Source organism: Herpailurus yagouaroundi, unplaced genomic scaffold (assembly GCF_014898765.1).
Source record: "Herpailurus yagouaroundi ecotype Mexico unplaced genomic scaffold, PumYag 100, whole genome shotgun sequence".
Lineage (NCBI taxonomy): Eukaryota > Metazoa > Chordata > Mammalia > Carnivora > Felidae > Herpailurus > Herpailurus yagouaroundi.
Window position 1 is genome coordinate 81,580,876 of NW_024412391.1, and position 21,141 is coordinate 81,602,016.

The following is a 21,141-nucleotide window of genomic DNA, read 5'->3' on the forward strand; positions in this document are numbered from 1 at the left end:
AGATTTTAAAGTTTGCATCCTGAATAAATATTTAACCGGTTATCTTTCCAGTAAGTACAAGGTGGACTGCGCATGCCTCAAAGAAAATCCAGAGTGCCCTGTTCTAAAACGTAGTTCTGAATCCACGGAAAACATCAATAGCGGTTATGAGACCAGAAGGAAAAAAGGAAAAAAAGAAAAGGATATTTCAAAAGAAAAAGATACACAAAATCAGAATATTACTCTGGATTGTGAAGGAACAACCAACAAAATGAAGAGCCCAGAAACTAAACAAAGAAAGCTTTCTCCCCTGAGACTATCAGTATCAAATAATCAGGTACTGAACTATGCTCTTCTGATTGTCAGCCGAAGTCAACAAAAGAAAATAGCTTGTCATATTTTAACCTCTTTTTTGCTTTATGTAAAATGGTTTAAATTTTTTAAGTTAAACCTGTTATTTAATGAAGTACTTAGAAACATAAAACACAGATTCTACTAGAATTTGTGCATTGTTAGTAAATAACTCAGCCAGCATATCCTTGCAGAATTGAATGCAAGATATTTCTATAACTGGGTAATTAAAAACTTCTTCCAGATGGTATTGTCCTTATGTTAATAAAATTCTTATTTAAAGTCTTAATTTCCTTTTTTAAATATTTGAGGCATAATTCTATAAGGATGAGAGATAAGATTGTTCAGAGAAAATTCTCTTAACGTGTACGGTAATTGGGAGGAATGAGTTTGCCCTCTATGTCTGCTTTGCCAGGGAATAGTTTGTTATCTGCCCTCTACACAAATGAAAGTTAGGAGGGACCATTTAAATGTGAAAATTAAGTACAGTTTTACTCATCTCCAGTACCCCATCTTCCTTAATTTAACAGTAGTTTAATCAATTTAATAATTTCCCTTAAGTTTCAAATTGAACAAACATTTATTGGGCACTTGGTGTTTGTAGGCACTGGGTCTCATGAAGTAATTTTGTATGTTCATGTTTTGGGAAGACTATAAACAGAAGGCTGTGTTACCATATTTGACCTTGTGGGCTCTAACTTTAAAAAGCAAAATTATTTGCATAATTTTGAAAGTGTTGAATTAAAACCAGTTTTAAAATTCTGAAATGTATTTAAGTAGGCTTATAATTTTCCTACGTTGAATTTGTTAGTTGTGGTTGAAAGGCATTTATAATAGTGCAGTGTCCCTAGTTTGTAGATGGAATAGTAGTATCTATAAAGCAGTCATTTCCATCTTTCAGGAACCAGATTTTATTGATGATATAGAAGAAAAAACTCCCATTAGCAATGAAGTAGAAATGGAATCAGAGGAGCAGATTGCAGAAAGGAAAAGGAAGATGGTAAGTTGGGAAGCCAGTAGCTGCTTCATGCTGTCACTTGCGCTTATGACAGCTGCTCTTCCCATAGTCATTGTCGCTGCCTTTAGGAGGCCTGTTGTTTGTTTCAAGTTAGCAAACAGGATGTGCCGCTGAGCATTTCTGTTTGGCTTTGTTGTTACCATTCAAATAACTTGCACTAATCTTTTATATATTTACTGTGTGTTCATTAGACATTTTAGAATGTGACATTTAAGAAATTTTGAACATTTTTGAAGCTGAGAACTATCAATAAATTTTAATGCCAGAATCACTGTTCAAAATGTCTTTCATTAGCTAAATGTACCTTTCACTTCATAATTTAATGTAAAGCAAAAATGGAATTTTAAAGCTTATAATAGCACCAAATAAATGGCTTATGCAAAAAAAAAAAAAAAACCCACTGTTTGGTAGCTACTATTTCTGTCTCTCATACTGGTATCAACAAGATTTTCATTAAAATACGTTTAGAATTTATATTCCTTGTTCCGCTTTTTATACATATATTTGCAAATAAATAATACAAGATATTTTCATAGAAGTCCATGGTATTTGGCAGTGGATATAATATTTAGGCGAGTTAAGAAAGTTTTGTGATATAGTTTGCCCAAAGATTTGAAGATGATTTTACACACCAACTAATGATCTTACTATGGGTTTTCCCCACTCCCTTTTATTTTGTTTCGTGTCTGTGATTTTCATGCTGAATTCCATGGAATTGCAGGTGTCATGTACTTAGGGAAGGGTAGGATCTTTGGAATTTGGTCATTGTAGGCCTACCTAATTTGTCTTTTTTATTGCCTGGATAGTCATTCCTCCAACATGGTTTTATTTTTGATGTTCAGAATTGTGAAAGCAAAGCCCAACTTTTGCAGTCTGCAGGTTTCACAAACACTGCTGTGAGGGGACAGGGTAATGTTAGAGATCAGAGAGAAGAAAAACAACTAGGAGAAAATACTGGACGTGGTTGGTTATAAAGAAAGGAGGAGGGTTTTTTTTCCTATACCTAAAGGAATTATCTTGAACCCTTTTCAAGATGTGGTTACATCTGAATTATCTGTACCTAACCCAAATCACCTGTGGCCCTTTCTTGAGGAGATTTTCAGTATTGGCCTGTTCATTCCACAGTTGCCACAGCAGCATATTTGTGCTAATCTGCAAAACCAATTTGGAGTATCACTGGTTTTGGATGATGCATGTGTATGATAAGGAGGAACCTCTTCATAAGTTAAGGGCTACAACAATCACTTTGAAAAATCATGAAATTTTTAAAAAACAGGTTATATGCCCTTAAAATAATTTTACTCAGGTTGAATTTTGTTTAAAAGTTTTTATGACTGTGGGGCTACTTTTAAAATTTATCTATTAATGCTGAGAAAATCCATGAACTTTAGAACATCCTCATTTTCAGATCCCAGAAAATAGAAATACCCTTTGGCTGATCGAACTTTGGACAAACAAAAAGGCTTACTTGGGAATCCATTTTTGGTCAGGATTTTACCTGTTAGTATGCTATATTAATATAGGCAAATGCTTTAAATTTTATATCCATTTTAGCATATTCATTTTAATATCTGCCTCTAAGGTAGCTGCTGTGCCGCTAGAATTTGGTATTTTGAAGGGATATGAAATAAATATTTAAAAATCTTTGGCTCCTTGACCCTCAAAATCATTGCAATGTTATTTCCAATTGGAACATTTGCTTTGATATTTTAATTACAGAATTTTTGGGTATGGTCAAATAAGCAGAATGTAAAAGCACTGTTGGGATTCTTAAGCCAGTTGGCATGGTCTCTCCCCACCCCTTGCTACATATTGGTATTTTTGAGGACCAAAATATTTGGCTTTGAAAAGTTTAAATATTAATCAGCCTTTAGTGTCTGCCTTTTGTATTGGGTAGGTTAACAGTAGTAGTTAGAAACATTAAGGTCAGCTCCTGAGAAACTGACTGAAATTTCCTCCTGTGAGAGGAAAGACTTTAAATCATTATTGGGTACTAGTTCTCTTGTAGATTTACAAGATTGGGATACAAAAGGAGTTAGTCCTACTCTCCTCCCAGATAAATACCATGTAATGTCCAAATTCAAATATACTTTAGCCTATCCTTTTGTAGTGTAGCTTGAGCCATATGAAATTGTTGATTTGACAGTGTTTACCTACACAAATGGAAGTTTCATACATGACCTAATATTTAGCATTTTGCTCAGTCTCCAAAAATTGCACTGGTGGAAGTATGTATTTTGGTTGCTTGTTTTTTTTTTTTTTTTTTTTTTTTTTTTTTGGTGAGAATGGAAGACCAATGTCTCTGCCTTCCAGGGCATTTATAGAAACTATTATGGTGCAGCAAGAAATGTGGTAAAGGAGCTATAAATATGATAGGTAACTTACAGCTGTGGTTGGAGGTAGGGTCAAAGACCATTTCATGAAGTAGGTACTATTTAGGATGGACCTTAGGGGTGGGGTTTAAACAAGTACAGATTACCTTGTAACTAAATTGTATGGAGTACAATGTATGGAGTTACATGGAGTACAGAAATAGCCCTCCAGGGGAAAGAGCCTGGAGGTGATTATAAAAGTGATAAATCATATTTGGCTGGGATTATATAGGTGGTTTTTTGGGGTGGGGGAACAGGGAGATAAGGTTGGTTGATAGCAGAGCACATGAAGTGTTGAATGATAAAGATTTCATGGAAGAATGTTGATTCAAATTACTATGTGGCCAGATAGAAAGCTATTCTTTTATTAAAAAATTTATTTTTCCCTCTATTTTTTTTCCCCCTTAAAAAGTTGTTAACTACTTACGAAAGCACACCTGTGTCTAAATGGTATAGAACTGAATAAATAGATGGTTTCCTTTTAGCTAGTAAGAGATACCTCTTTGGCGGTGGTTGGAACTGTGGAGAATCTTAAAATCAAACCCCGTTAAGCAATGGCAGTTGAAATGCAAGTAGGCTGTTTATACTCACCTGATTCCAAAACCAGGGCACTACTGAGTGGATTCCCCCAGGTGCACGGGAGGTGAAGTAAGGGGAGGTGAGGTGGCCATATAACCTTGTCAGAGGTAAAGAAAGTATGCAGAAAGGGGTTAGATTTTGGGAAGCTCATCGTATTTTGTTGAACTAACGTGATCAATTAAAGTATAAAGCTTTTGAAAATTTTAAATAAAAATCAGGCTTGCCCCACCCAGTGTATAATGACATGAAAAGACCCTCCTGAAGTATCTGCTGATACTAAGAATTGAAGATCACTAGAATATAAACTACATAAGGGTGAGAATTTATAATTTTATAAATTGTTACAGCCCCAGTTCCTGTGGAAAAAAATTCCAGGTGTTTATAAAGTACATAAATGAGCCTACTAAATATTTGTGGCAGCCATTTAAGTAGAGATATAGGTAGGCCCATGAATGTGAATTAAGTGAAGCTTCCTTATAGCCCAGGTAGTGCCCTGGAGGCCTTGCCAGGATGCAGGATTCGCCATAATTTTCTTATCCCTCATCCTTCACATCAGAAATTATTCCACAGAACACTAATATGTTTTGTGGGGTAGGGGGCGGGGGAAGCTCTGGGGCCAGTTGAGTTTAGTAAACAGTGCTTTAGATCCCCAACTTTGAGTTCTTCAGTATATACGTAGTGGTGTGTTTAAAATTTTGAAAAATTCTGTTTATGAAGGCATTTTGTAAATTTTGACACCCTTCCAACTTGTTTGTGGTGATACCTTTGACATCCCACAGATTTTTATCTGATGGAACAAGCATCCTGTGGGAAAACACTACTGTTAATTCCTCTAGGGAAGTAACTTGACTTAGAAGATAGCTTTAGAAAATGCCGAAGAAATTTTAATAGTAAGATATCAGGATAAATGCCTTGCCAGGAAAGCCATCTGATGACATGTGAAATATATCCCCCATCTCACTTTTCTCTCCTTATAACATGATTAAGTTGATGTCGGTTACCAATTCTGATTTTCTTAGGTCCCATGTTCTCATCACAGAGTTTAGGAATTGTGTTTCTAAAGACGAGTAATTAATGACATTATTGTATTGAACAGCAAATGGGAACCCATTTATTTTTATTAGGGTTCTATTCAAACAAAATGAGGATATTCAGCTTTAGCTGCTTTGTAATAAATTCAAGATTTCCCAAATCTCACTTAAATACTTCACTCATGCTTTCATATAACAGTGACATATGCTTTATATAATGTATATACAGTTCTTATTCATTTAACAAAAGTGAGTGTTTGCTACACACTGAGTACCATTGAAAGTACTGGGTGAAACAGAAGGCAAGGTTCTGGAGAAGCTTTCATGGAACACAAGTGCATGGAATAAGAAACAAATATCAAAGAGGAAACAGTACTGTGCAGAGAAACTGAATCATTGTGTGGTAGAGAAGAAATGGGGATACTCCACAAGCCATACTGACTATTTGCAATTATTTTATTGGTAATCAATAATTTTAACCATTTTTAAAAAGATTAATAAATTAATCTCTAACTCTTGTTCGAGAGGATAAGCAAAGTCATTTGAGTAAGGAATCCCTTTTACTTTCTGTTTCAAGGCTATGGGTGGGGTAATTTAGCAGACTGGCCCTCCAGGTTCCCTTTCCTTTAAAAGGCAAGTTTTTTAAGAAGAACTACTACTTATCTGTTAGCAAGGGAAAAAAGGAAACCTTGAGTCTCTAGATGTCTTCATTTTGTTTCCTTCTCAATTCTTTAGCTCTACTGCTAAGCACATTTCCCTTTAAAGCTAGTGTGGGGCACAGTTCATCAGCTTATTTTCACTCAGTTAAAAAGTACCAGTTATTGCTAATTGGGATGAATTATAACAATTTACTCAGTGGGGTTTATTTTTTCAGTTGCAATATTGTATCAAACTTTAAGCCGTGTTCTTTAGTACCCCTAAACTATATTGTTGTACCCCTACAACTATATTGGACTTTACCTTTTCCCCATTTGTTGAATAGGAGTCTTAGACAAGTTCTCCATAGTCTCTTCCAAGCGTATCAAGTTAGAGGATTTCAAGTCAGGTTTGTGTTCCAGTGTTTACATACGGAAGCACAAAATTAGAATAAAAATTTTCAAAATACTCCTCAAGTGATAAAATGCCTTTAAGGGATAGTAAGCAGACTTTATTCTGCTTACAGGAATTACAGCACTATATATTTGCTGCTGTAAAACCATAAACTAAGATACAGGTCATAAAAGCAATTTGTTGATCTTATCAGAGAGCATTCATAGTTTCAGCTTAGCTCCCAATACTCCAGCGTTAACAATGTGTCACTTTCATTCCTGAAAGGCAAACCTGTTTAAGTGTAATTCTCGATCAGCATCAATAATTGCCCAGCTCACAGATAATACAGTGATCCTGAGGTCTGCTCATGGGCTTGGAATGAGTCCTGGTTATAGAACATGTCTTATGTGACAAGTATAATCTCAACTACATCAAGCACAGATGTTAGGGTCTGCTGAGGTTAATTAGGACTCCTGATTTCACTGATCCCCTACACAGGCTGTCACTACCCTAAGCCATATATAAAACTGGTTATTTTCCAGGTAGGTCTGTGAAATTGGTGCTAAGTTTTCAGTCATTAACTAGATACTATACATATGGTTATGTGTCAAAGAATGTATTGGATGCATTGGTGAAAATGCTGAATGACCTGGGAACCTTCAGGAATTTAAAATAAAATTAGATCAGTGTGCTAATGATTTTTTTCATGTAGAAAATCAAAGGCATGCTTACATTTCCAACATTTGTGTGTTTTTAAGATGAAGTTGGGTTAAAGGTATTAGGATATCTCTTTAGTGCTTTGGCTGACAGTTGTAAATGTGAGAGGAGTTATGCTTTATTTTGCTTATGTAGTGTCACTGGTGGTTAAATGGAGAGAGTTAATTAGGAACCAGGAACCTTGGATAAGAATTACGGCTCTGCCTTTGAGTGAGTCACTTAATACACATGGGCTTTGGTTTCTTCAGCACAGGACTAGACTTTTTTTCCCCCTAAGATCTTGACTAGCTCAAAAAGATGGAGTCATCTCTAAAGGATTTTCCTTTAGAAAAATTTTTAAATGAATGAGTTTGGTCCTTGTATCAATCTCTGACTCTCATTCTGACCATCTAAAACCAGTGAATACTGGACTATGTCAAACTTATTTTGTCATAAATTCATATTTACCTTAAATACTGGTAAGTTTTTTACACATAAAATCATTCTTGCCAAGTTTGTTTCTTCTGGAAAAATGTACTTTTCTCAGATCTATTTTAAAATTTTTTGAAGAGATAAAATAACCACAGTAATTAGCCCCTTCTCCTCTCTCCACACCCGCTCCCCTGTTCAACAGGTGAAGCAGTTATGACAATTATTTTTTATTTATTTTTGAGAGAAAGAGAACATGAGCGGTGGAGGGGCAGAGAGAGAGGAGGACAGAGAAGGATCAGAAGAAGGCTCTGTGCTGACAGCAGCAAGCCTGATGTGGGGCATGAACCCACGAACCACGAGATAGTGACCTGAACCGAAGCTGGACTGAGCCACCCAGGTGCCCCCCAAATTATTTTCTAATTACTCCAGATTTCTAAATTTAGGATTTTAGAAAAGCCCTAATATAGAGACAGGGTTTTAATAGAGAGCCATAAGATGCAAGGAGGTTGAGTAAAGTGATTAAAAGACCAGAGATAGAAATTAACTAAGGAAAGAATTCAGCTTTAAAACTTCCAGTTCCAGTGAAAAGACTACTTTCACCTCTGCCGTTTTTTTAGTGCCAGTTACCCACCCCAGAGCAAGAGAAGGAAGATGCAGACATGTAACAAGCAATCTTACCTCCGTGGACCTCAGTTTTCTTACCTGTAATATAAAGAGACTGAGGATAACTTGTTTTGAAAACTGATTAATTAGAAAGTCACTATTGTCAGAGGAGTTCTGTTGACAGATGATTTTTGTCCCCTTATTGAGTGTAAAAAATGAAAAAAAAAAATACAGGCAAGAGTAGTAAGCCAAAGTTTCCAGAGTATAGGTGTCTTAATGCTTGAAACTGTGCTAGTAATTACTGGAACTAAAGCTCCAAGTTGGAGAAGACTATGCATGCATCCCGACCTTGAGTTTCGAACCCTTCTCCCCCGTGTCACTGACACAAGAGGAAAGCCAAACGGATCTGAGACTCAGGAGACTTGGTTCTTTTCATTTGGAGAACTGGACAGGTGATGAAAGTGCTTCTTCCTGTTTCTGGTTGAAAACTGAAGCATTTGCCAGGCCCACAGGCCAAGGCTCTGGGTCTTGCTTTTAATATTTTCTCTCCAAAGAGAACTGAAGATCAGAGGAACTCTTGTTGTTCCAGTCCCTGCCTTGAACTGTCAGCGCAAGACAGGTCAGAGGAAGAAGGATGCCTTAGAAGAATTGTAATTGAGGGCAAGAAAGCTAAAGTACAAATAATAATCGACACCTAGGGGATGCCCACCATTTTCCAAGTGCTGTTGGCAAGCTGCACAGATACCTTCTATTTGAACTCAGTGAAGTGTAATTATTGTTACATTTTGTAAAAAGCTCAAAAAGGTTAACTAGGTTGTGAAGTTGCCTAGGGTCACAAAGATAGCAAATGACTGGTAGAATCATAATTTGAACGCAGCACTTCAGCCTGTAATATCCTGGTACCACAATGTCAATAATATATTCACTCCCTAAGTTCCTATGAATGTAATATTTTCAACATTTGTTAACGTAGGAACTTTTCGAATCTTATTTGAAAAAATGGCTAACTTCTATGAAGAAAGAGATTTTCAGTTTGGTAGAGCAAGGTAGTTTTTGATGCTTTTGTTGTTGTTGTTGTTTTGCTTTATCTGTATCGTGAACAGTGATCCAACAAGTATTCATTCCTTTCATGAAATATATTTGTAATGACAGGGTTTCTGGAGAGGTTTTGGACTCTGAGGCTCTCCAGTGTATATGTTCACCCTCACTCCCCAAGTACCATCAATAGGAGGTTTTGCTAACAACATCCCAGAATTTATTTTTTACATTTGCCATGAACATTTGCAATTCTGAGTTGTACTTCAGAGCAATGACATTTATTATGCCACTTGAAATTTAAATTTTGTAGACAAGAGAAGAAAGGAAAATGGAAGCAATTCTGCAAGCTTTTGCCAGACTTGAAAAAAGAGAGAAAAGAAGAGAACAAGCTTTGGAAAGAATCAGCACAGCCAAAACCGAAGTTAAAACAGAGTGTAAAGACGCGCAGGCTGTCAGTGACGCCGAAGCTACTCAGGTTTAGTTTTGTTTTCACCCCTTAAGCACTTTCCAGTGAGACTGTCACACCTGGTTTAGTTGCATCTGTAAGGAATTCTGTCTAATGCTGCTCAGTGGCATTTTTCAAATGCTAGGAGATTTTAGACTTGAGATACAAGATCCTATTTGCTTTGTTTTTCAATAAGAAAAATGTAATTTAGTATATATCAGAATTCAGAAAAACATTTAAGGAAATTAGCTCCTGAAATGAATTAATGCTTTTAGATTTCAGCTTCTCACACAGTATCAAAAGTTCCACTCTGTTGTATTTTGAATTAGGAACAAGCAAAAGAAGAAACTGCTAGCAAGCCTGCCCCTGCCAAAGTGAATAGGACGAAACAGAGAAAAAGCTTTTCTCGGAGCAGGACTCACATTGGGCAGCAGCGGCGCAGACACAGAACTGTCAGCATGTGCTCAGATATCCAGCCGTCTTCTCCTGATCTAGAAGTTACTTCACAACAAAATGATATTGAAAATACTGTACTTGCAATAGAACCAGAAACTGAAACTGCACTAGCAGAAATAATTACTGAAACTGAAGTTCCAGCACTTAATAAATGTCCTACAAAGTACCCTAAAACAAAGAAGGTATGATTCTTAATGTAGGAACTGTTTTTAAAAACAGTGTCTTATGATGTGAAATAGATTTGTGTTTTTAAGATACATTCTGTAAAACCTCATTAGGAAACAGAGTAACAGGTATAGTTTTTACACCTAGCAAAGTTTTATTGTGTTTTTTTTTAATTTTTTTTTTTAAACGTTTATTTATTTTTGAGACAGAGACAGAGCATGAACAGGGGAGGGGCAGAGAGAGAGGGAGACACAGAATGTGAAATGGGCTCCAGGCTCTGAGCTGTCAGCACAGACGCGGGGCTCGAACTCACGGACCTTGAGATCATGACCTGAGCCGAAGTCGGACACTTAACTGACTGAGCCTCCCAGGCGCCCCTATTTTTTTTTTTTAATTTATTTATTATGAGAGAGACAGCGTGAGTGGGGGAGGGGCAGAGAGAGCTGGAGAGAGAGAATCCTAAGCAGGCTCTGCACTGTCAGTGCAGAGCCTGATGCAGGGCTCAGACTCACAAAACCATGAGATCATGACCTGAGCCAAAACCAAGAGTGGGATACATAACTGAGTAAGCCACCTGGGCAGCCCCACCTGACAAATTTTTTTAAACCAAGAATGAGAATCACAGAACTATAAAAATCAGTTAATAAAAATGCTTGCGTTATTGTTAATAAAAAGTTATATATTCAGTATATCAAGACGGCCTTTTTGTATTGTAAATCATAATGTAGTGATTTTAAGAATTTATCAAAATTGCTATTTTTGCATGCCCTATGTACTAAGTTTACACTTCTCAGAAACAACTGGTTTTACATGTTATCCTTTATTTTTTTTTTTATTTCTTACAAATTTCACAGCATAGGTAAATAATAAAAATTAAATGTGAAGGAATTACTGATTGCTGTAAGGGAAGGGCAGGTTTAGATCAATTTGTTCATCTTTGAAAAACTGTCAGATTGAATGAGGCACTTATGAAACTATTCACCAAGGTAAATCAACCTGAGCTTTACAGCTCAGAAATAACAGAACATCCATATGAAGCCCCCACCCCCAGTGTAGAGTATGGTAGATTGGAGCAGAGATACCAAAGTGGTAATCCTTAGACTCTTTGGGGAGGGGTTAGACCATAAATAGTAATTCTCGCATACTTTTATAACAAAATATTTTGAGACTTAATTTATCTTGTCTTTGTTCTTACCAAGTTCAGCACAGTTTGTAGGTAGTGTGAAGCCAGGAGAAATATATCAGTAAACAACCAGGATGAGCCCAGGAATGTACTTTCACAGTGAATCAGAGGGTTAGAGATAAGATCTAAATACAGTTCTAATTGGAAGTCTGTACTCTTCCTTACAGCCCTTCAGATCTTGAACAAGCCAACACTTGCCTTATTAATGAGCAGTTAAATGTATGCTAATTATACTGGAATTAAAAAAAACAAAACCAAACAATTAAGTTATTCTTGCCCACTTTGGAAGGACAAAAAATAACTGCACCTTTTCTTTGTAATTTGGATTAGTGAAAAGAAAAACTCATGGTTAAAAGAGAAGATACAAATAGGACATAATTCCTGCCTTTTAATTTTTAAGTGACTAAATTATTGTGGTGTTATCAATTTACTTAAATTCCTGACCTGAGATGTAGACTCTTATATCATATTTGATTCTCTAAAAAAGCCTCTCTTGCCACAGGTTTTGTTGATGGTATTCCCTTATTTAAAAAAAAATTTTTAGCATTTATAATTTTGGAGAGAGAGTGGGAGTAGGAGAGGGGCAGAGAGAGGGAAACACAGAATCTGAAGCAGGCTCTAGGCTCTGAGCTGTCAGCACACAGCCCAGTGTGGTGCCCAAACTTGCAAACCACGAAATCATGACCTGAGCCTAAGTCTGATGCTTAACTGATTGAGCCACCCACCAGGTGCCCCTTCCCTTCTTCTTTTAAACAGTATACTGTTTGAGTACCGAATTATCATGATTTCTCCTAATGTAAAGGCCTCACTGAATTTAATAATACATAGTACTTATTCTGTGCCAGATACTGTTTGAAGAACTTTATGTTACTTAGCTCTTTTAATCCTTGCAATAACCCTGTTTGTAGAGCTAGTTTCTATTTTGACCCTTCTTTGACAGATAAGGATTGAGATGTGGAAAGATTGCATAACTTGACCTATGGAAAGGTCACAGTGTAAGTGGCAAAGCCAGGATGCATAATCCAGGAATCTGGGTGCAGATTCCATGTGCTTTTCTGGTTTTTGTTCTGGACATAACCAATTGTATAGACACTGAGAAAAAAAAAAGATACTAGAATGCTTATAATGATTATCTCTGGAAGACAGGATGTGGGTAAATCATTCTTTTAATGTGTGTTTATCTGTATGTGTAAGAATGTATTAACTACTTTTAGTACTTTTTTTTTAACAAATTACACTTCCAGTAAAAATAAAAAGGATACATTTGATACCCACATAGAAAAGATCAGCGCCCACACAGCAGAAAAAATGTGCTTGTGCTGATAAATGTAATCCTTATTTCCATGCCCATTACAATCAAACTTTATTAAATAACTAAAACTAGCCTACAAGAAAAGTGAGTAATCATTATACTTTAGGGATCAGGCATATTCATGTTACCAGTAAAGTCTGAACTGCATGCACTGTCAATTAAAAAAATCAACAGAATTTTAAAAAGGATTATGTAAAATTTTAAATATTGTCAATGCCAACACCTCCCCCCTCCCTTTTTTTTTAATGTATATACACTGGTCTCCTCATCTCCTGGGGATTCTGATAGTCAATCAGGGTAGAAAAGCACTGCATAAAATCAGATTTTTCTAACAAACAGGTCATAGAACCAGTAACAAATCTAAATTCAGTGTTTTTGTGTGTTTATAAGATGGTACTGAATCTCTTAGACTTGACTCTTTTACAGAAGGTACCATTATGTGATTTCTTCCTGCAAAGTACTATTGTATAAAAAATTTTAGGAGTAAGACGAGGTACCCAAGGAAATGTAGAATGATGGATTGATTTTTTAGACATATGAATGGTTTAAATTAATATTTCATTTTGGATAATATGTTTTCAGATTTGGGGTCAGAGTGTTCTATAGGAGCATCTGTATAACTGTAATTACATGTAGAATGACCCGGATTTCTCTTTTCTCTAGCACTTGGTCAGTGAATGGTTAAGTGAGAAGAATGAGAAGACTGGAAAACCTTCTGACAGCCTTTCAGAAAGGCCTCTGCGCATAACTACAGATCCTGAAGTGTTAGCCACACAGCTCAATTCTTTACCCGGCCTCACTTACAGCCCCCACGTATACTCTACTCCTAAGCACTATATCAGATTTACTTCACCATTCCTTTCAGAAAAAAGGAGAAGAAAAGAACCTACTGAAAACATTTCTGGCTCATGCAAGAAGGTAAACTGTTCTTTGGCTATATAAATCTAGGATGAGCCAAGGCCAGTCTCCTTCCTTGCTGTCATTCCTGGCAGTGAAATGCTTTTAGCATCAGCTTTACATTTACAGGCTGTATGAACAGCTACAAACTGACTTCTATTCCTTTACATTTACAGGCTGTATGAACAGCTACAAACTGACTTCTATTCCTTTATTATGTATTTCAGCGATGGTTGAAACAAGCTTTAGAAGAGGAAAACTCAGCAATTTTACATAGATTTAATTCACCCTGTCAAGAAAGATCCAGAAGTCCTACAGTCAATGGTGAAAGTAAAAGTCCACTGCTATTAAATGATAGCTGTTCTCTTCCAGGTAGAATTTCTTTTCAGTACTGTTTTAGTGTGAAGAATGTGGCAGGATGTAAATGGTTTTTACAGCAAACATATTCTAGTTATTATGTACTTTATAAAAGCAGCATTTTTTTCGAGAGAGAGCGAATAAGCATGTGCAGGCAGGGGGGGAGAGGGGGAGGGGGGGAAATCCCAAGCAGGCTCCATGTTACAACCCTGAGACCATGACCTGGGCCAAAATCAAAAGAGTCAGACGCTTAACTGACTGAGCCACCCAGGGGCCCCAAGAAGCATATTGTTAACTTCTTTCTGTCCTCTAACCTTTTAGATGAAGATAAACATGAAAACCTTCATTTGTAGTACTATGTATGTTGGGGTTTAGGGGTGAAGTTACGGGCTGCTTCTCAGATTCAATAGAACTCTTAGAATAAATCGATTAAATTAACATCTGTACTTGTAAGACTTCTTAGAAACTCCTAGGCCTGTAAGTCATTTGGCAAGATAATGCATGTTGTAATAGTAAAATTAACGCAGGGAGGGGTGGGGAGAGATTGCTTCATGTTAGTAGTATCTTTAAAAACCCTGAAATTGAGTTTGGGGGTGAAAGTCATCATAATTACTATTGTTGATGTTTTGATCTTTCCCAGAATATATTACAGATTGTAGCACATACCAGCAATATAATGTCTGTGAATTATTATTGCATCAACAGATTTAACTACACCACTAAAAAAACGAAGACTTTATCAGTTGCTAGATTCTGCTTACTCAGAAACCTCCACACCTACTCCCTCACCATATGCTACACCAACCCACACAGATATTACTCCCACGGACCCATCATTTGCCACTCCTCCACGGATAAAATCAGATGATGAAGCTTGTAGAAATGGTTATAAGCCCATATATTCGCCAGTTACCCCAGTAACTCCTGGCACACCAGGAAATACCATGCACTTTGAGGTGAGAAATTTAAATGGGGGGGGGGGGAACCCTGTGGGATTGGTATTTAATAGCAACCCCCAGTGTACTGAGAGTAGAAAAAAAGTTTTTAACAAACCAAATAAGCAGATATGGAACATTCACTTATGTGAATTTAAACTTTTACATTTTTATTAAAATGAGCATAATGTTCATCTTATTTTGATACTTGGCATCAGACTGAATGGCTGTGTATATCAAATTGAGGCAGGTATCTTATGTGGGGAATGGAAATAAAACAAAAGAAAGTTTAAAACCAAAGTCCGTGTAATAGTTTGTTGTCATTTCTATAAATATCATGGATTTAATTTTTATATTTTAACTTCCAATTTTTTTTTATATAGAATATTTCTTCCCCAGAAAGTTCTCCAGAAATTAAGAGACGCACTTATAATCAAGAGGTAAGGAGTTATTCAATAAGGTTATTGACATTAGTGACCTTTGCCTATTATTATTTTGTTTAAATTATGAGGAGATTTTAAAATAAGTAGTCTCAAGGTGTGCTTATTTGTGTAATTTTTTTTTGTTTTAATTCTGTAAACAGGGATATGACAGATCTTCGACCATGTTAACACTGGGGCCTTTTAGAAATTCTAATTTAACTGACCTGGGTCTGCAAGAAATAAAGACTATCGGTTATACCAGCCCCAGGAGTAGGACTGAGGTCAATAGGCAGTGCCCTGGAGAAAAGGATTCTGTGTCAGACCTTCAACTGGGACTCGATTCAATCGAGCAGACTGCCTTACTTAAAACCATGGAACCACCTACACATGACAGGACTGATGCTACCAGCCAACTGGAATCTACTCACTCTGGACGGGGCACAATGTATTCTTCCTGGGTAAAGAGTCCTGACAGAACAGGAGTTAACTTCTCTGTAAACTCTAACTTGAGGGACCTGACACCCTCACATCAGTTGGAGGTTGGAGGAGGCTTCCGAATAAGTGAGTCAAAGTGCCTGATGCAGGATGATACTAGAGGCATATTTATGGAAACACCTGTGTTTTGTACTTCAGAAGATGGGCTTGTTTCTGGTTTCGGACGGACTGTTAATGACAATTTGATCGACGGAAGTTGCACACCCCAGAATCCACCACAAAAGAAAAAGGTTACAAATTTAACGATTTTAGTCCTTTTAATAGTGTCTTTTTCATACTACTTCTGAGGGTTATTATAGTTATGGGAGGCATTCATACTTAGTTATTCAAGTTCAATTTTTGATGTGTACATTTTAAACCTTTTCTAAATGCTCAATTAGAAAATGTTTACAGACAAGTAAAACATTCTAGTGAGCTGTGGGACATTCTTTAAGCATGGTTTCAGAGATTGAAACCTCTAGATGATTTATTTCACTGAAAGAATAACCACTTCCCAGCCAGAGAAGCAGAGTTGAATAATATTTGTGCTATTATCCTTATTTTACATGTTAGCAGGCAGCCCTGCTTCTTTCCTAATCCATAATATCAATAGTATTTAGACCACGGATATGAATATTTGTAAAGTATTCTATAGATACTACTTGAAGTTCCCTGATTTACCACCATTTGGTTGGCAGACATACTGAGACTGTTAAGAATGCCTTATCTCAGAGGAATGGGATGGACTACAACACGTATTTTCTTTGTTAATAGGCTTATTGCTTTGCAAGTCAAAAGAATTTTAGTGATGTGTGCTTTTAATTTTTATAACAGAGTCCAGTTGGCAACTTTGTGGGAAGCAATGTAGTATAGTGGAAAGAGCACGGGCTTTCAAGTAAGACCTAGGTTCGAATCCCGGCTCCAACACTCACCAGCTGTGTGACCTTGAGTGAGTGAGTTACTCAATTTCCTCATCTGTAAAATGGGGATGATAATATACCTATTTCATAGGGTTGTTGTGAGGATTAAATGAGATAATGTATGTAAATCATCTAAATACAATGCCTGGCAATATAATAGCCATTGGTAATTGTTAATTATTATTATTTGTTCAAAAATTATTTTACATAATTTTCCTAATGTAAATACAGTAATTCTCTTTAGAAAAAAAGAATAGATTGACTCTGACATATAAAACAAGAAAAAAAGATTTGCTTTTCCTTTTCTTGCTTCAGGTCTCCCTGCTAGAATACCGTAAAAGACAGCGTGAAGCTAGGAAAAGCGGCTCCAAGGCAGACCACTTTCCCCTGGTTAGTGTGTCCCCTCATGCAACTGGCAACTCGAGCAGCAGCGGTGACAGCTGTGGCGGCAGGACCGAGAGCGGGGAGCAGGCAGAGAGCACCACGGGCCTGCCGTTACCGGCGCCGCCTACGGTTTACAGCGCTGCTTCAGAAGACACCAGCAATAACTGTCTCGTTAAGGAAGCTTCTGCCAGCGAGAAGAATGAACCAGAAGTTCAGTGGTAAGCCTGTTTCAAAAAACCTAACTGGTAACTTTAGAACTCTGGGTAGTATGCATGCCTATATAATTAAAGTAGTCGGTGTTCTTTATCCTCCAGTCAGGACCCCTTACATAGCTGGTTTTGAACGCAGCCGTGTTTGTAAAGACCTGAAGTCTGCTGTTCTGAAAAGCACACGCTTTTGTTAAGGAACTCTCTTCCTGTCTGTCGTCGTTCCCCCAGTGCTAAGGAGATAGACGTCTGTGGTCCTACTTCAGAGAGATCTTCTTTGCTGATAGGGTTTTAAACCAGCTATGCATCTGCCTGTTTAAGGGTCCACTGTGCTTCCTCTTTGATAATTTTCACGTTTTTCATACAAATACTCATCTCCAAAGAACTTGTATCATAGTCAGCATCCTGCAGTTTCCTTATACGCCCTTGTTACCAGTTACAGAAAAGAAGAACCAACTTTAGTACTTCTTCAGTAGGAATAGAGGCCAGATATAGGTGGGTCTTGGCAAAGGGCAGAAGGGCTCATTCACGTTGTTCCTCGGTCCCCTTACCCCGAGAGCTTCCTGCTGTCAGACACAGGGTAATTTATAAAGGGTATGGGTCCCTGCAGTGACATTCTGGATGCTGGTATGTCACCCTTCAACCCCCTGCTCCCTTCCACCAAGGAGTTGCCTTAAGACAAAGGAATGGAGTCTGACTGAGCTCTTTAAATATATGAGGATAAAGAAAAGACAGGCTGTTTTCAAAGCTTTACACCTAAGTATTCTCCCAGCAGAGCAAAAGCCTCGGTCTGAGAGGACATGTTGACCATCCAGGACAAAGAATAATCTAGCTGGCAGTACCTTCCTTGAATTGACGGTATGATTTTATGTTCAAGGACCGCTTCAACCTCAGTGGAGCAGGTGAGAGAAAGGAGTTACCAGCGAGCGCTACTCCTCAGCGATCACCGAAAAGACAGAGATAGTGGTAAGTGAGCCTGTGCCTCTGCCCAAAAGTGGAGCCAGCTGACCACGATGTACCCTCGTTCTTTGCGGTTCTAATGTTGTCTTTGGGTCTGCTTCACCTCCAGGGGCAGAGTCGCCATGTGTCCCATGCTCACCGGGTCATGTTCCGTCTTCACCTCCATCTCATTCAAATCACATTCCCCAGTTGCAGCCCCAGGGCCCAGTCCCTCCTTTCAGTGAACTTATGGAAGGTCAGTAAGCAGAGGACCCATCATGATTATTGTTTTAAGAACCTTTTTAAATCAGAAGGGAGAGCACCTTTATAAAAAGTTGGTTTGAATAGAATTGACATTGCTTTGTACAAAGTGTTAGTTGTAAGACAATACTGTCGCGCAATCTTACGTTTACTGTATAGGTTTCTTCTGCTTTACAGATCCTGACCCTGAAAATCCAGAATCCGTGACTACAAATGAATGTCCATCCCCAGACACTTCTCAAAATACTTGTAAAAGCCCTTCAAAAATGAGCAAGGTAATAAAATTGACCTTTGAACAAGGCTGTTCAGAAAAGTGGATGGTAATATGCATACGGAGATTTTTCTGCTGTATCAAGTATCCGGTTGTGACTTTTGGATACTTTTTGACCAAATGGTCTAATGTGCTCACTGTGCTTCAGTAATTTACATTTTCTCCTAGAATTCCACCTCCATACCCCAGGAAGTTCAGTCTTTTCGTAGAATATCTGACCACTCAGTGAATGCCCAAAAAACAAAAGGTCAGGTGACACTCATTGAAAAGAAATGCTATTACCACCCTGAATCATGACATGGGGGGTGGTCTGACGTGGCAGTATCTTTGGAAATTAAAGATGAGGGATAGGAGATTGATTTTCTTTTTCCTCATACGTGACATCATACATATTTAAAACAGTTTGGGTTTATCATTAGGGTATAGGAATTTCAGTTTATGGAATTGAAGGTTATCAGAAATCTTTCAAAATAAGCCTCAAAAGCAGGTTTCATCGCTTAAGAAAAAAAGGCAAATTAAATGTAAGGACCATTATTTCCTTAACGTGGTCTTAATAAAAATTAATCCAGGGAATTCAGGTTAACCTTAGTTATCAGAACTTGTTGTAGCCTCTGAAAAAGCTGGCTTTTCAATATCCCAAGCCTCTGTGATGCACTTCTCGACTCTATCTTCATTTATAAATGAACATGTAAATAACATTAAATACCACCGATAACAAACCTCAATGTACATAAAACATTTCTTACATGATTTGTTTCCTTTTCATAGCCTGGTTCACCGGGACCTGTACTTCCTGTCCAAGCACATGGGAAAATACTCACAAAAGCAGAGTCCCATTGGGAGGCCACAGTTACTGTGTCAGAAGCTGAGAACGGTGTTCACCTGAAAACAGAGCTCCAACAGAAACAGCTATTAAATAACACCCAAGCGCTTTCGAAGAATCCTCCTCCTCAGCCACTCGTTCGAAGCTCATCCGAGCAACTTCCACAAAAGCTGCCTTCTGCGCCAGTGAAGTTGCACTGTCCTCCGTCCCCTCACGTAGAAAATCCTCCCAAATCATCGACACCTCACCCGCCGGTACAGCACGGTTATCTCTCACCAAAGCCCCCCGCCCAGCAGTTAGGGTCTCCCTACAGGCCTCATCACGCACAGTCACCTCAGGTGGGAACCCCTCAGCGAGAGCCTCAGAGAAATTTCTACCCCGCGGCACAGACCCTGCAAGCCAGCACTCAGCAGGCGACCTCCGGAGCGTTATTTACACAGACCCCCTCGGGACAATCTTCGGCCACCTACACCCAGTTCAACCAACCGAGTCTGAACAGCGCGGCTCCGCCCCCTCCACCCCCTCCGCCCCCTTCTTCCTCATCTTACTATCAAAACCAGCAGCCCTCTGCAAACTTCCAGAATTATAATCAGCTTAAAGGTGGGCTTTCCCAACAGACTGTGTTTGCGTCGGGACCAAATCAAGCACTTCCTGGCACCGCGAGCCAGCAAACCGTCCCAGGACACCATGTTACTCCAGGGCATTTCTTGCCTTCTCAGAACCCCCCGATCCACCATCAGACTGCTGCCACCGTGGTCCCCCCACCGCCCCCCCCACCCCCTGCCCCAGGACCGCACCTCGTCCAGCAGCCGAGCTCCCATCAGCAACACTCAGTGGCTCACGTGGTGGGGCCCGTTCATGCCGTCACCCCCGGGTCGCACATTCATTCGCAAACCGCGGGCCACCATTTGCCACCCCCCCCCTCCGCCTCCCGGTCCCGCCCCTCATCACCACCCACCGCCCCATCCTTCCACAGGACTCCAAGGTCTGCCAGCACAACACCAGCATGTTGTCAACTCGGCGCCACCTCCGCCACCGCCACCGCCACCTTCCAGTGTTTTGGCTTCTGGGCACCACACCACGTCCGCTCAGGCCTTACACCACCCGCCTCATCAAGGACCTCCACTGTTTCCTTCAAGTGCTCATCCAGCCGTACCACCGTATCCCTCCCAAGCCACACACCACACCACTCTGGGGCCCGGACCCCAACACCAGCCTTCTGGAACAGGGCCGCATTGTCCGTTACCAGTCGCAGGTCCTCATCTCCAGCCCCAAGGACCAAACAGTATTCCAACGCCTACTGCTTCAGGGTTCTGTCCTCATCCTGGCTCTGTGGCCCTGCCACACGGGGTTCAAGGACCCCAGCAGGCATCTCCAGTGCCTGGACAAATCCCAATTCACAGAGCGCAGGTGCCACCGACATTTCAGAACAATTACCACGGTTCAGGGTGGCATTAAAACGGACCCCAAAAACATTTTTTAAAATGTTCTGTAAGATAAACTGTATATTTCATATGTACCTGTTAAGGTACTTTTTAAAGCTTGTACATGAAACTTTGTATA

General features: G+C 38.8%; 1 protein-coding gene across 1 annotated transcript in view; it reads left to right on the forward strand.

Moving 5' to 3' along the window:
- The window catches only part of KMT2E (lysine methyltransferase 2E (inactive)), a 100,968-nt gene extending 79,827 nt beyond the window's left edge, over window positions 1-21,141 (forward strand). Inside the window, 15 exon segments of the mRNA XM_040472877.1 lie at window positions 52-316; window positions 1,232-1,330; window positions 9,439-9,603; window positions 9,903-10,211; window positions 13,353-13,607; window positions 13,814-13,958; window positions 14,649-14,899; window positions 15,262-15,318; window positions 15,462-16,025; window positions 17,010-17,296; window positions 18,162-18,250; window positions 18,354-18,479; window positions 18,662-18,759; window positions 19,524-20,492; window positions 20,494-21,141. Coding sequence (XP_040328811.1) covers window positions 52-316; window positions 1,232-1,330; window positions 9,439-9,603; window positions 9,903-10,211; window positions 13,353-13,607; window positions 13,814-13,958; window positions 14,649-14,899; window positions 15,262-15,318; window positions 15,462-16,025; window positions 17,010-17,296; window positions 18,162-18,250; window positions 18,354-18,479; window positions 18,662-18,759; window positions 19,524-20,492; window positions 20,494-21,036 — 4,222 coding nt within the window. The 3' untranslated portion in view covers window positions 21,037-21,141.